The 15005-nt window shown below is 32.0% G+C and overlaps 1 protein-coding gene across 2 annotated transcripts; it reads left to right on the top strand.

Annotated features, from left to right (window-relative positions):
• Positions 1 to 4671: 4671 nt before the first annotated feature.
• On the top strand, positions 4672 to 13873 carry LOC110104628 (gamma-glutamylcyclotransferase 2-2). Of its 2 annotated transcripts, none has more exons than XM_020833807.2 (9): positions 4672 to 4961; positions 9396 to 9520; positions 9604 to 9683; positions 10611 to 10667; positions 10748 to 10804; positions 10908 to 10945; positions 11077 to 11148; positions 11227 to 11306; positions 13484 to 13873. In XM_020833807.2, exons 2-9 carry the CDS (start codon positions 9412 to 9414, stop codon positions 13645 to 13647), a joined length of 657 nt encoding a protein of 218 aa, XP_020689466.1. In that variant the 5' UTR covers positions 4672 to 4961; positions 9396 to 9411; the 3' UTR covers positions 13648 to 13873. The 2 variants fall into 2 exon arrangements, with proteins under 2 accessions (XP_020689466.1, XP_020689467.1); XM_020833808.2 differs by having other exon boundaries at positions 4674 to 4961; positions 9607 to 9683.
• The last annotated feature ends 1132 nt before the right edge of the window (positions 13874 to 15005 follow it).

Raw genomic sequence — 15005 nt, 5'->3', positions numbered from 1 at the left:
TACTTTTAAAAATACTTAAATAATTAGCATTATAATAATAATCAAATAATTAGCTAGGTAAAATACAATTAAATAATTAATATTGTAATTAACAATATATGTGAAATAATAATTAATTAGAAGTAATTATTACTTAAATAATTAATTATATAATTAATAGTATGCTTAGTAATTAAAACTTATTTAAGTAAGACTTAAATAATTATTTAAATCAATTAATCATTAAACTAGCTTCTAATTCTTTAATTTTAATTACAATTTTATTGATATTTATTAAAATTATATTTAATAAGTAATAATTATTTTAAATACATAATTTTAAAATTTTAAATAAAATTTAAATTTTTAATAAAATATCATTAAATCCTGAATTAATGTTAACAAACAATTCTACAAGATTTATTTGTTCTCTTGCAAAACAGTTTCAATATTTAACAAACTTTGATTTACTAACGTCAATTTATAGTATTTATTAAATCGTACTTGTTACCAAACAGCCCTATACAAAATGTTAAGGGGGTCTCTTTGATTTCGAATTTGAAGTAGGTGCCAAATAGGGAAAATGACATCTTAAATCTTAGTTTGAATTAAATTCTTGGTTTCTCTTTCTGCCAAATCCTATATTTACTAAATCCGTTGCGGATTCAAGTTGATTTATGTGATTTGACAGAAGAAGCACGTGGAAGAAGAGAAATAGATTATTTTGTAGGGAACGAGCTCCATTGTATCGAATGAGGCAAATAATGTTGTCAAAGGGGCCAAAACGATCCTCAAAGGAGGGCAGAGATCGACTGGTTCGAAAACTCTACCTTACATGACAACAGCATTATGAAGTGAAGTAAATGTAGTAAAAAGAAAAATTTATATCATAAATTAATTAAATACTAGGGATGCTTTGGTTTGAAATAAAATTGATAAAGTATTCAAAATATAGGGTTTCAAAATATTATTGTTTGGTTCAAAGTAAATCAAATTTAGTGTAAAGTTTTTGATGTATTTTGAAATTCAACACTATTTATATTTGATATTAAAATTTCTCTGTATTTTGATCGATTTTATTGCTGAACATCATAGCTTTGTTGCAGCACCATCGCGCTTGATGGCACCGCCACTAGGCAGCCATGTTAGCACGCCGCTAGCGCCATGCGGCCGCCACAAATTGATCACATTATCATTGTACTTTACACCTATTTCATTTTACTTTCAAACCAAAATAAAATAATAATAATTCCTGCAATTATTTTGCACTCATCCAAACAACTCAAAAAAAATTTCAAATACACTACATTACTTTTTTTCTGCCAACCAAACAACTCTAAAATCATAATTGAATAGTTAATTAAATAATAATCAATTTAATTAGTTAGTAATAGGAATACTTAAATAATTAATTATATAATATAATATACTTGTAGTTAAATCATATATTTTTTTTGAAATTAGCCTCTAAATCCCATTTTCTACTCATTTATCTTAAATGTAGGGATTCTTATGTTTAACTTAAATCCACAACCAAGAAATCTTCTCCTCCTTCACAACCAATGGTCACGATCAATTCCTTTTCAATCGCCTCCGGTTGGACTTTTTCATCCTCTGCATCGAACGATTTTTGATGATTGGGCAGAACTAGGAGAAGGGCGAGGCTCTAGCTTCTCTATAGATATTAGGTTTTTACATTTTATCAAATTTTTAATATTTTTAATTATTAAAATTAATGTTTATTAATTGAACAAGAAAGATTCATTTAGAGAATAAAGTTGTAATTTATGTCAACCATAGCGTCTGAACAAAACTTTCAGAGAAGTGGATTATTTAATTAATTAAAAGTTATGCTAAAGTGGGTTGCATTAATGCACTCATTTTTGAGCTCTAAAATAAAAAAAAGATTAAAAAATAATAGAAATATATATTTACAAGAATTGTGGGGAAAAATTAGATAGGTGATTTTTAGTTAATTAAGAAAAAAGTTTAATTATAAAAGTATAATTAGTCTTCATTGTGTGTTGATTATTACCTCTCTCCTGAGAATGTGACCAAAAAAAGGTTTAAATTTATGAAATTTCAAAAGAATTATGAAAATTTTTAATAACTAAGTGTTATTTGGATTATTTTTACCATTTTTTTATTTTATTTTATTTATGTTTCATATGAATAAAACATACTGATGATCAAAAATATGTTATTTATCTTATTTATGTGTTTGGTTGGCGTCAAATGGCTTAGTAAGAACAATATTAGCCGTTGAAATTGCATTTCTGGAAGTAATCAAAAGTGTAATAAAGAGAGCTGCCAAAACATACAACTATGTTGAGGTATCCTATCAACTATCCTCCTCAAAATAGCATAAATTTAAACAAAACTGTTTTAAATAAAACTAACGCTGCATCAAAATTAGAGGCTGTATTTACTCAGGCTAGAAACATAACGGAAAAAAAATGCTTAAGTTATTAAAAAGAAGAAAGTCCAGCTATAACCAATCCTCGAGTAGTACAATTATAGTGATAATGAACTATTGAGGTTGACTATGACAACCAGTGATGAATGGTTGGTGATAGATATAAACTGTGATCGTAAATTGGTCAATAATGGACATGACAAAAGATTTTGCAATGAATGAGCGTTAAATTATTTTGATGTCAGCTCACCTTGATTGTGATTAGGATTTGTGAATTAAATCCTCCGTTTCCTACTTTTTGCTGTAAATCCCGTCGTCGTGGATTTAGTACGGTTCGGCGGATTACGGGATTTGGCCGAAGAAGCGCGCGAAAGGGTAGAAAGATGGTTACCGTCACAGCGAGCGAGCTCCCGTTGTCGTGGAAGGAGGCGGAGGAAGAACGTTGTCTATCTGTCGTCGTGACTTCCTATCACACAGAAAAAGGGAACGTTGGCAAAGGAGGCTCGAAGCTCTACCTCACGGTACATGCGAAAGTCCAAACGAAAAAGAAGAGGAAAAGCAAACCTTAGATAGGCCTAACGAGAAAAATAATTATTAATTATAAGAATAATTAAATAGTAAGTAATGAAATACTAAATAATAATTGAATAGTTAATTAAATAATTATCAATTTAATTAGTTAGTAATAGGATACTTAAATAATTAATTATATAACTAATAATATACGTAGTTAAATCATATATATATTTTTTGTGAAATAGCCTCTAAATCCCATTTATCCCCCATTTTATCTTAAATGTAGGGATTCGTATGATTTAACTTAAATCCACAATCCAAGAAATCTTCTTCTTCTTCATATGCCAATGGTCACATCAATTCCTTTTCCAATTTGTCTTCGGTCGGGACTTTCTCGCTCTGCCATCGACGATTTTGATGAATTGGGCAAAATTAGGAGAAGGGCGAGGGCTCAAGATATTGGGTTTGTTACATTATCAAATTTTAATATTTTTAATTATTAAAATTAATGTTTATTAATTGAACAAGAAAGATGCATTTAGAGAATAAAGTTCTAATTTATCTCAACCATAGCATCTGAACAAAACTTTCAGAGAAGTGGATTTTTTATTTAAGAGTGGGTTGCATTAATGCATTGTTTTGAGCTCTTAAGAAAAAAAGAAAAATAATAGAAATATATATTTACAAGAATTGTGGGGAAATATTAGATAGGTGTTTCTCAGTTAATAAGAAAAGTTTAATTATATAAGTAGAATTAGTCTTCATTTATTTCATATTATTATTTTGAGAATGTTGACAAAAAGTTTAAATTTATGAAATTTCAAAAAGAATATGAAATTTTTAATAACTAAGTGTTATTTGGGATTATTTTTACCATTTTTTTTATTTTATTTTATTTATGTTTCATATGAAATAAAACATACTTGATATTTCAAAAATATGTTATTTATTTATTTATTTATGTGTTGGTGGCGTCAATGGATAGTAAGACAATGATAGCGTTGAAATTGCATTTTGGAGTAATCAAAAGTAATAAAGAGAGTGCAAAACATACAACTATGTATGAGGTATCCTATCACTATCCTCCCTCAAAATAGCATAAATTTAAACAAAACTGTTCTATCGTTAACATCATCTCAAACAAAACTGTTTAAATAAACTAACGCTGCATCAAAATTAGAGGCTGTATTACTCAGCCTAGAAACATAACGGGAAAAAATGCTTAAAGTTATTAAAAAGAAGAAAGGTCTAGCTCTAACCAATCCTCGAGTAGTACAATTATAGTGATAATGAACTATGAGGTGACTATGACAACCAGTGATGATGGTTGGTGATAGATATAACTGTTGATCGTAAAATTGGTCAATAAGGACATGACAAAGATGTGCAAGGATGAGCGTTAATTATGTTGTGATGTAGCTCACCTTGATTTGTGGTTAGGGACTTTGATTACTAATTAAGATGTATTAAGTTTGAAGTTTTTTGAATTTGACTTAATTGATTAAAAAGTAAAGGAAAATGATATAGTATTTAAACTATTTAAATAACTTATTTACTTAAATTGAATATATAATAGTAAACAATAAATAAATAAATTATGAGCAATTAAGTAGAGTTTAATTTTTTTTTATTTTAATATATTAAACTGTATTATACGTGGCAAATAACAGCTATTTACTTTATCCAAACTAGAAATTGGTTGCCCGCTGTCCTGTTTATTAATTATCCGTACGCATACGTGGAGTCCCGTTCCGGCTAAGCATCCAGAAGTCCGAGGAACAAATTCTGATTTCTCTCTCTGAAGACCGATTTAGGAAGAGGAGGGAGAGGCGAGGAGAGCAAGAGCGAGGGAGAGAGATTAGGGCGATCTGAGAACCCTGTGGGTTTCAAGAGCCCTAGCCTTCTCTACTCTCTTCGCATCCTCGTGTTGCTTCTCCTTCTCTCGGCGTCATTTCTTCCGTCGGCATCGAACTAGTGTGAGAGGAGGAATTGCAAGCTTTCCAAGCACGGGTGCTGCGATTCGCTTGATCTTCACTTTTGGCCAGTTAAGGTAAATAAGGAAGCCTCCGTTCCCAGCTTTTCACTTTTTTGTATGGATGCAGCAGAGCCTCGATTTCCTTTTTCTTGCTATAACAATCGGGTAGCTGTGGATTATTGTGAATTAAATTCTTTATTCGTAAACTTAGATGGAGACAGGGAATATATCATTTATTTCCGCACGATCGTCCCTATGGACGAGTGGTATAGATTTTATTTTTTAAATTTATATTCTGGCAATAGGTTGATTTTTCAGGATTTCTCACTTTATGATAAAGTGAAAGACTGCAAGGCTTCTCTATATGTGAAGTTAAAACTTTTTTCTGCTCTTTATGGGGAGATCTGATGAAGTTGTTCAATTGTAATTAATTAGCTCTGTTAGGTGTAATTTGTTGAACTTGAAAAAGCGTCCATTTAAATTAGTGAATGAAGGTTAAGGTCCTTGGTAGCTTGACGCAGAATGAAAAATTAACTAATCTATCCTACCAAATATACATGAGGATGTTCTTCACAGTTTATTTAAAGGAAGTTTCAAGTAAATTAAAAAGTACTTTTCTGATGACTAAAAACAGTTGGGAAATTCTGATGAGAGAGAGAGAGAGAGAGAGGCAAATTTTATGATTTGATCTGCACATATCACAACGGATTTCAGTAAACATGCAAAATTTCAGAGAGTGATAATTATTAAACAAACAAATTAGATTCCAAACATTCGTACAATATAATTATTACCTAGGCATAGAAAACAAATGCTATTTGATCAGAAAAGAAAAAGAAGCAATGAAAAGGAGAAAAGTAGGGAAGAAAAAAAGTAAGTACTGATTAAGGGAAAATCAATTTAATGTATAGTTCATTTTGATGTTGATTCTCCAATAACCTACAGGGCACAATTTATTTCTTTCATTCAACTTGCTTTCAAAATATAAAATGAGCTCCTATTTATAGGTTTAGATAGGGAAACCAACTATCACAGAAATTAAATGAAAAGGATAGTGAAATGAGTGTCTGGCCTCATTAAGGTGGAGATGTTAGTGTGTTGCTTTAAATGGAGAGGGAGGGGGTCTAGGAGTTGCTTTAAATGGCAGGGGAAGTTTAGAAGATTTATTAATCGGCAGTGGAAAGGTCAAAATTAATGAAAATTTCAAGGCTAAAGAATGGCAGGTTGGCCGATTAAGCATTTGGTTTACAAAGGCCCATAATTCAACCCATAACCCAATAAAACATGTGGGCCAACATGACTCATCATGACTCTCAAATACACAGTGAGGGCCATAGTTACAATCAATATAGACATATGACTCAAAGGCAATATAACGACAATGATGATGGCTAGAAACTTGATGGCCTATATCAACATATTTGACTTACAAGGATTAGACTTTGGCGAATGAAAGTCTTGGCATTCTTAAAGCATCTCTGGGCATAGATATTGGATCTCCTTCAAAGTCATTCATGAATCATTAAGAGGTGAGACTCCTCTCCATCGAATCATGCATTACTAAACTTCGCCATCAACTATGGAGATGATCTAGCCGTCCAATATATGTTCTGGCACATTTGATCTCAAATATGAGTCCATAATGGCGATGGTGTGTATGCTTCATTTGACTCGGTGCTCATGCTTATTCCACAAATCATGGTTGAAAGTAGGTGGTGACAATACCTCATAGGAAAAGAAGTACGGTGTTAGACGCATGCTATTAGTAAAGGGTTAAATTTCCAAATTGAACACCGGATATATGTTGTTATCCTTGGGTAGGTCCAACTCATATGTGCTTGCATTTTCCATCCAGATAATTTTGTAAGGTATTGAGTTTCTTGTCGATAACTTTTGAGGAATCCTGATAGAAATCTCTCAGGATAAAGTTGAACAAAATCGTGTCTCCCTAAAAAAATATAATGAAATATCTATGTGAGTCGGCCATATACTTATACTTATTATAATGCATTGCAAGTTTTCTTTTAATTTTAGTGTAATGTTCATGCAAATGCTATGCAAATGAGGAAGAAACTCACTATTCATTTATGATATGGAAAGGTCAACAATGTCAATGGTCATACAGGGTTTATATATGTTGACCATATGCAATAAACTCGTACTGGTTGATCTATTGATGGAGCTTTTTTATAGGCAATTTTAGTAGTCGTTAGGATTATTTCCAACTAGAAGTATCATTACTAATCAAACTTCTAAGAAAATCACTTAAGCTTTTATTTATCATTTCAATTTGACTGTAGGTTTGGAGGTGACATGTGATTGGGAACAAAATATTATTTCTCCTTTATTTTTTCAGGGAATTTTCCTGAAGTAGCTCATGAATCTAACATTTCTATTGGCAACAATGGTATTAGAAAGACCACACAACCTTACGATCTCTATAAATAAAGAGATGCTATAGGAGATGCATGCGATATCTTATAGTGGGGAATAAAATGTGCCATTTTTAAGAAATGGTTCATTACCACAAAGATGGTGTCATCGTCGACATAGTTTAGGGTAGACCAAGGATAATGGCCCAGTACTCAAATCATCCAAGGATATGTGTGGAATGAAAAGTGGAGTATGTAAATAGGTGTTGTGCTTTATGCCCTCGAGTGGCCTCAACGAACTTGTAAGCATAAAATATAACAACAACACGAGCCACCTCTCGCTTGATACTCGGACAAAAGGACATCCTCTACCATAGCTATGGTTTTGTCTTGCGAATTTATTATTATGCTCCAGAATATGACTCCTCTATAAGAAAAATTTGAAGTAAAGAATAAAAGATACTAAGACTGATACCTTAAATGAGATAACCATCTCAAACTTGGAGGTCTGAATCATGTGTTGGTTCATTCTCAAGTAAAGAAATATAGATTTGTTTAGTCATAATAAAAATGACAATCTAAAATTAACTTAGTCAAATACAATCACCTTCACACTCATAATGTGTAAAAGTATTAACATTTGGCTAAAGACATAGGTATCCTTGTTCTCAATACTTGATTTTTATTTAAAAATAAAGGTGTATCATGGAGGAATTGAACCCACTTGCATGTTGAAAACTTAACTTCTTTTGAGCGTTCATATATGAGATCCTTATGATATAAGGAGAGCACAAAGTCTTGAGTAGGAAATAGTAACACCTATAGCACAAAGCTTGCACGACATTATAGAACTCTCGGTGATAAATAGAATATTGTTTACAGGCTTCATTTAATTTATCATTAAACTATGCCATAAGGTGTCTTTCCTGTTTAAGGACTCCATTTCTAACCCTAGAGGCATCATAGGATACCGTAAAGGTTTTTTTTTTTTTTGAATCCAAGCATCTTCAACATGAGAGGATTGGTCAAGTGCTCTTGGATCTGCTCAAAAGAATGATATATCACAGGGTCGAGTTGAATTCACCCATTTCGAGACATTGGGTGATAGGAGATATGAGGTGTTAAATCCACAAATTAATTTCCTATAAAAGGGGGTCCTTAGAAGTTGCAAACATTGTAGATTAATGTTGGAACACTCCAATCTTTGATAGCTTTAATTTTGTTAGGGTTGCTGGAGATGTCTTTGTTTAAACAACGAAGACTTTGAAGATCACAAAAGAAGTCATGGAAGAGCATTTCTTCATTTGGATGCTCAATTTTCCTCCACAAAGTATCTTGAAAATTTGTCTCAAGTGCTTTGTGCTATCAAAATGAATGAAGTCTAGAAGATGCCTTAAATGGTGGAGGAAAACTCAAAATGAATGTAATTAATCAGTAGAGACTAGAGGAAAGGGAAGGTGGATGGCCCAGCTTATGGAGGTGGCAAAGACCCCAATATCTCAACCCATAACCCAACATGACACATCATGACTTATGACCCAATTTTGACATAAAAATTCTTAAATATACTCCTCACCGTACATGCTAATAATTGTTAAACAATTAAGGGGATCTTATGTACAGTCATTCTATACTCAAGGCTCAATGACATGATGATGAAGGCTATAAACATTGATGCTCTGCGTCATAGCTCCTTAGTTATTGATGACAATTAGTTGTTATAAACTATTCAGTTTAATTGCTGACTATTTTTTATTCCACTCATGACTTACATGTCATATGATAGATCTTTTTCGGAAAAAACCTTGGGTTTTTGAAAGGTTCTCATCTTTCGTTGACTCTCTCAATGATCTTAAATGCTAGAGAACATGACCATCTTTCCACCATGCAGGATTGGTATCAAATATTTTCTTTTCATGCAGAGAAGGAAATTGTCCACTAGGACCATTTGAATACTTCTATATATAGAAGGTCCTTCAACATTGTGTAAATTATTAAGCTATAGAGTAATAGCTTTTGCAAGTTGCAGTCTAACTTACTTCTATGCCTAAGGATTCTAACAATGCATTTATGATTTTTTGTTTTTTTTGGTAAAAAATAGACAAATGATGATGATTGTTTCTTTCAATATGTGCAGTGAAAAGAAATAGAAAATGGTTCTGTGGGTTTTTGGGTATGGTTCACTGGTCTGGAATCCAGGTTTTCATTTTGATGAGAAGGTTATAGGCTTCATAAAGGATTATAGGCGTGTTTTTGATCTTGGTAATATAGTTCTTGTCTGAAGTTTGCTTGTGTTACCATTTTAGCTTTTTAGTTTTAGATGAGTGATCTTATTTTTTTCTTAGCAGCATGTATAGACCACAGAGGCACACCAGAAAATCCAGCGAGAACCTGCACTTTAGAGGCCAAGAAAGGATCAGTTTGTGTAAGAAATATCAATCTTTTTCTTGTTAAGGATTTATAAATGTTTGCTAATTAATATGTGTATGCATTGCTGAATTCAAAGGTGTAATTTTTTTTCCTCACACCAAGTTCATGTTCCTGAGAGCAGGTGCTCTTGATATTTTCATTTTTCCAAATTTTTTGTTCTTTCTACTACCACCGTAGCATTTTATGATTTATGAGTTGAATACACCTCACTCCTATTATGCCAGAGTTTCAAGTTCCAAATTCTTGATATTTTTTGATATGCTAGACTTGCAAGTCCCAATGATGTTCGCTTTTGGGTTTCATTGATATATGGAGTTATAAGTCCCGATTATGTGATGTTTTTTGTTTTCTTGTAAGATTTGGGTTTTATCTTTTAGAGGAACCCTAGAAATCTCACACCCTACTTAAAAGTATTTGTAGATACCAGTGATGTTTTATGGATGAGGTTTGCGTATGAACTTGAAAAATTGAGTTGATTGTGAAAGTTGTGAAAATGTTAAATGTATTTATGATAGAACTTGGAAAAATGGCGTGGGGAACGATTACATCCAAGAGATACTGGGAATAGCACTTATTGAAGATATGGTGTGAATAGCACCCATAAGATGAATTGATATATTTAATATGAAAATATTAGGAATGGAAAGAAAAAAGAGAAAATATGGTTTGAAATTGTGAAAATGATTTGTGCAACATAGAATTAGGAGCTCTTGTACTAGAATTTGTAAAGGCTATCCCAAATAATTGGAAAAGGCTTACAGTGTTGATGATCTTTCATCTTATATGGTTTTATTCTTGGTTTTTTTGGGATCTTACGTTTATCAATCCTACTTGACTAAAATCTGAACTTGAATTTTAGTTTGCTTTGCAAAAAAACATGTGAAATGATTTTTCTGGGAACAATTTTGTGATATTATGACAGTGGGGTGCTGCCTATTGTGTTAAAGGAGGCTCTGAGAAAGAAAGAGCAGCAATTCAGGTATAATTACTGATGTAAGCTCTAGGGATCTGTCATTTTATCTTATTGGGATTCAATCACATATCCTCTAATCATTTCAGTATTTGGAGAGAAGGGAATGCGAGTATGACAGAAAAGCATCCGTGGACTTCTATGAGGTTAGTTTGAGCTGTGTTACTTGCGGGTTTTTTAACTGCACTATATTTCAAAAGTTATCATTCTTATTACCGTTGCATGATCCTTATGTGCTTGCTTGTTCAGGAAGGAAACCTTGAGCCAGTTATGACCAGTGTACTAGTGTAAGAATAATAGCTTCATTTTCATTTATAGTTCTCGCTTGAGTTTTGCATTTGGAATTACAAAAACCTAATTATGCTTCTTATTGTTTATTTATTTATGTACAACTAATATGCAATTGCTCCATGCTTAGATTCATTTCTACTCCAGATAAGGTGGCCAATCGGTACTATCTAGGCCCGGCGCCCTTGGAAGAAATGGCAAGGTGAGGAATACGTCCTAAACTAGTCTCCTTCGCATGTTAATGTTTTGAGTTTACAAAAATCTGTATTTCATATCTCAGGCAAATTGCTACTGCAACTGGTCCTTGTGGGAATAATAGGGATTACCTGTTTTCAATGGAGAAAGCAATGTTTGATATAGGTAACAAGTTGATCACAACTTTCCTATTTGAGAATTAGATTACATGAGCCTTTGTTAACCAAATTATTTGATTTTCACGGCTCCATTTGGTGCTTATAGTTTGAAAGCATGTTTTTAGAGAAAAACGAATTTTGTGCTCACTATTTTTGTGTGTAGAAACAAAATCATCATCTTTTTTGAGGATTTGTGGAGCTTAAAACTAATTTGGGTTTTCAATTTCATCCAATTGATGAAATCTAGCAATTTTCATTGTTTTCTAAAATGTGTTTTCTATCTACAAACCACCAAATTCTACCCAAGAAAAATATACATGTTAAAATGTATATTTTCCAGAGTTTATCTATCTTTTTCCAGAAATGAATTTTTATGTTTAACTGTCCCTCTAGAGCTAGGGAAATGAAAAACTGAAAATTTTTCCCCTTTCAATTATTGTTATTATTATTATTTACAACTTAATTGTCTTTCTAAACCAACCAAACAACAAACCAAACAATTCAGATGAACAATTAAGCCATTCTAGTTTCTCATTTCAATATTTTTCTGCATTGATATCTGCTCTCTTTGCATAAAATTTCTTGCGTGGGAGTTTCATCATTCCATCAAGAAAAATCTAAGCTTGAACTAGGTCACTTCGGTGCGAGTATAACATCTTTTATGAGAAGAGAACAAAGTTTTGAGTCCCCAACATGAAAGCCACCATCATCTTTAGCTGAATCTCATTTGTTTAGGATGTCTTTAAGAAATAATAGAGTGTTGCGTAGTTGGTTAAGATTTAATTTGTTTAAATTTTTTGTACAAATTCTTTCCATATTATTTTTGATAGATGCTTTTCTTTTAAAGTCCGCTCATATAAATTTTATCTAACGTTTTTGTTGGTGCTTCTTCCAGATGCCCTAATCACATAATCTATTATTCAAGGTCTTATCTTGAAGCTGCCCTCTTATATAATGATTTCTCCATTAAATTCTTTTTAAATTTGCCGCACATCTATCTTTACTCTCTTTTTTTTTTCCAGATTAATATTGGCTATTAGTAACTTATTTGTCACCTAGCACCTATGATGCATCGACACTTCTCCTCAAAGAGGCGTGTAGTGTCCGACACGACACTCGTCTGACACACCTTTGACATGTATCGGAAACACTAAAATTGTGTCTAAATTAAAAATATATTAAATATAAATTGGACACGGTGTACGACATGTGTCTTAAATATGTAATAACTTTTTTAAATATAATTTCTTGTATTTAAAATTTTTATATATTTAAAACATAAAAACTATATTTATTATTTTCTCTCCACAACATCAAATTAATCACCCGCACTTAATATCTCATTCATCAAATATTCTCATTTTCATTTCTCTTTGGTGGGTCGCGACTTTGGTTTCACAATAATGTCTGATATCACCTCAACATCAGCTTTTGATGTCGTTACAACATCGACATTTTAAAATAATCTCAACATCAAAGTCTGACACTGTCTTGACATTGGATCTCGATGCTAGCAATTTCCATAACCACAACTTGACAGCTCATTTTTGTCCAACGTCATATTAGCATCGATAGCCATCACGCTCTCATCATCGACGACCATCGCCCTCTCAAGATCGACGATAGATGCTCTTTCAACATATATCAACGCTCGATACTTAATGCATAACATCAATGGACGACTCTCAACAACATTGTCGTGACCTTTTCTTGATGTTTGATACACAACATTGACAATCGACTCTCGACATCATAATATTAATCATTTTTAAGCACAAATTTTATTTAAATGATTTATTATTTCTTAATTGTTTTTAATATTAAACTTAATCAATTTTTATACACTATTTTTAAAATATAAAAATTATAATACCGTGTTCAACCCGTGCCTATGTCCCATACTTTCATGAATTGACGTGCCCCGTGTCATATCATATCCGTGTCACCGTGTCCGTGTCTGCGCAGCATAACCTAGCACATATTCATACAACATAACTAATCTAATGGCAGTGTCATAAAATTTACCCGTACTTTTCATGATATTCTGGCACTTCCACATTTTAACAACCCAGTTCTCACTCAATCAAGTAAAATAACATTAAACATAAAAAGAGTCCTGCTGCAAAAAATCATTTCCATGAACAAAAGTAACGTTCTCCTACTCCTTGCGAATTTTTGGTGCAGGTCATGAAGATGATTATGTTATACGACTAGCAAACGAGGTCAGAAAGGTGCTCAGTCGCTTGAAGGATAGGAGGACAGTAACTTCCCATGTTGCAATGATAGATAAGCTTCCATTAAGGGGCCTCACTCCCCTCTTGGAGGCTACCCTCGTGAATTCAGGGTAGTTTATTTTCACATTTGATTTCAGCTAATCCCAACAAAATATGTTCCTTCTGAGTTCTCTTAACGCTTTTAGCATTACTCGCTACAGTTTTCTTTTATGTAGAACTATCTTACGTTTCCCCTAATGTTTTCTTATCATAAACTATGTGTGGATCTGACTTTAATACATTTTGAAGCAGTTAATAGAAGGTTGAGTACATCTCGCCAAAATTAAACTTGTTTAGTTTTTATCTGGATTTTACTAATGATGTGTTACGAATATTGTATTGAAGAACAAAAATATTCACTGAGCGAATGAGGTGGAAGGGTGAGAGAAATGAAGTGCACTTGAAAGCTTTCTCTCACTATAGCCCTTTTCTCTTCTCTCGTGCGTGTAAGTGAAATTATTTTGTGCGGATGCCGAAAGCCGTTTGGAGACCAACCAGAATGCATCATGTCGCCCCCTGTTCGGTCGTGAAATTATTTTAACCCAAACATAATGCTACAAATGATTTGATTGTGAGCTGGTTTAGGTTTCGTTTGATACGATTTTTTTACTGCTTAAAGTAATTTTTTGATAAAAGATATAAAAGTTTTATATTAAAAAGCCGTTTTAAGTAGTTAGAAAGCCGTCCCAAACGAAGCCTTGATGTTGATTTGAAATATTCTCAACAAAATTCTTTTGATTCAATCTTAGGTTTCGTTTGGAACAACTTTCTTATTACTTCATATCACAGTTTTATAGTATAAAATTTTTAGTTTTTAAAAAAATTATACTAAAAATCTGCTTTAGAAAGCAGTAAGAAAGCTATCCCAATCGAAGTCTTAGTTGAGTTGGGATTGTCTATGGAGTGATTGAGTTAATCTTGATTTGAGCAAAGTCTTGGCTCACTTTTTTTGTTATTTGAGCTCGATCTAATTAAAATTCAATTGAATTTTAACATATTATTGATCTTCAAAGATGGATTTTCAGTTTAAATGAGCAGTCATGTATGTGAATGTTTGAGGTGAGCTTGGCTTTTTCAGTAAAGATTTCCTCCTATATATATATTAGGAGAATGAATTTATTGTTTCATGGTATATATTGAATAAAATATATCACTCTTAAAATATAAAGAAGCTTTCTTTTTAATATAATTAGCTTCAAATTATTATATAAATGAGAGAGAGATTAAAAAAAATATATGTCAATCACTTCTTAATTTGTGATTTTAATGGTGATTTTTTTGAAGGAGGATACTATTATGAATGAAATGATAATTAATTTTAATATTTTTAATTTTTTTCATGAAAAATATGATTATGATAATATTGATAGTTACATGATTTTCATAATACAATATTATAGGTTGGATACTTATAAATTACCATATATAAAACA

The sequence above is a fragment of the Dendrobium catenatum genome, unplaced genomic scaffold (assembly GCF_001605985.2).
Source record: "Dendrobium catenatum unplaced genomic scaffold, ASM160598v2 fragScaff_scaffold_1638, whole genome shotgun sequence".
Taxonomy (NCBI): Eukaryota; Viridiplantae; Streptophyta; class Magnoliopsida; order Asparagales; family Orchidaceae; genus Dendrobium; species Dendrobium catenatum.
The sequence above is the reverse complement of the archived record's forward strand: the minus strand, read 5'-3'. Positions and strand labels throughout refer to the sequence as shown.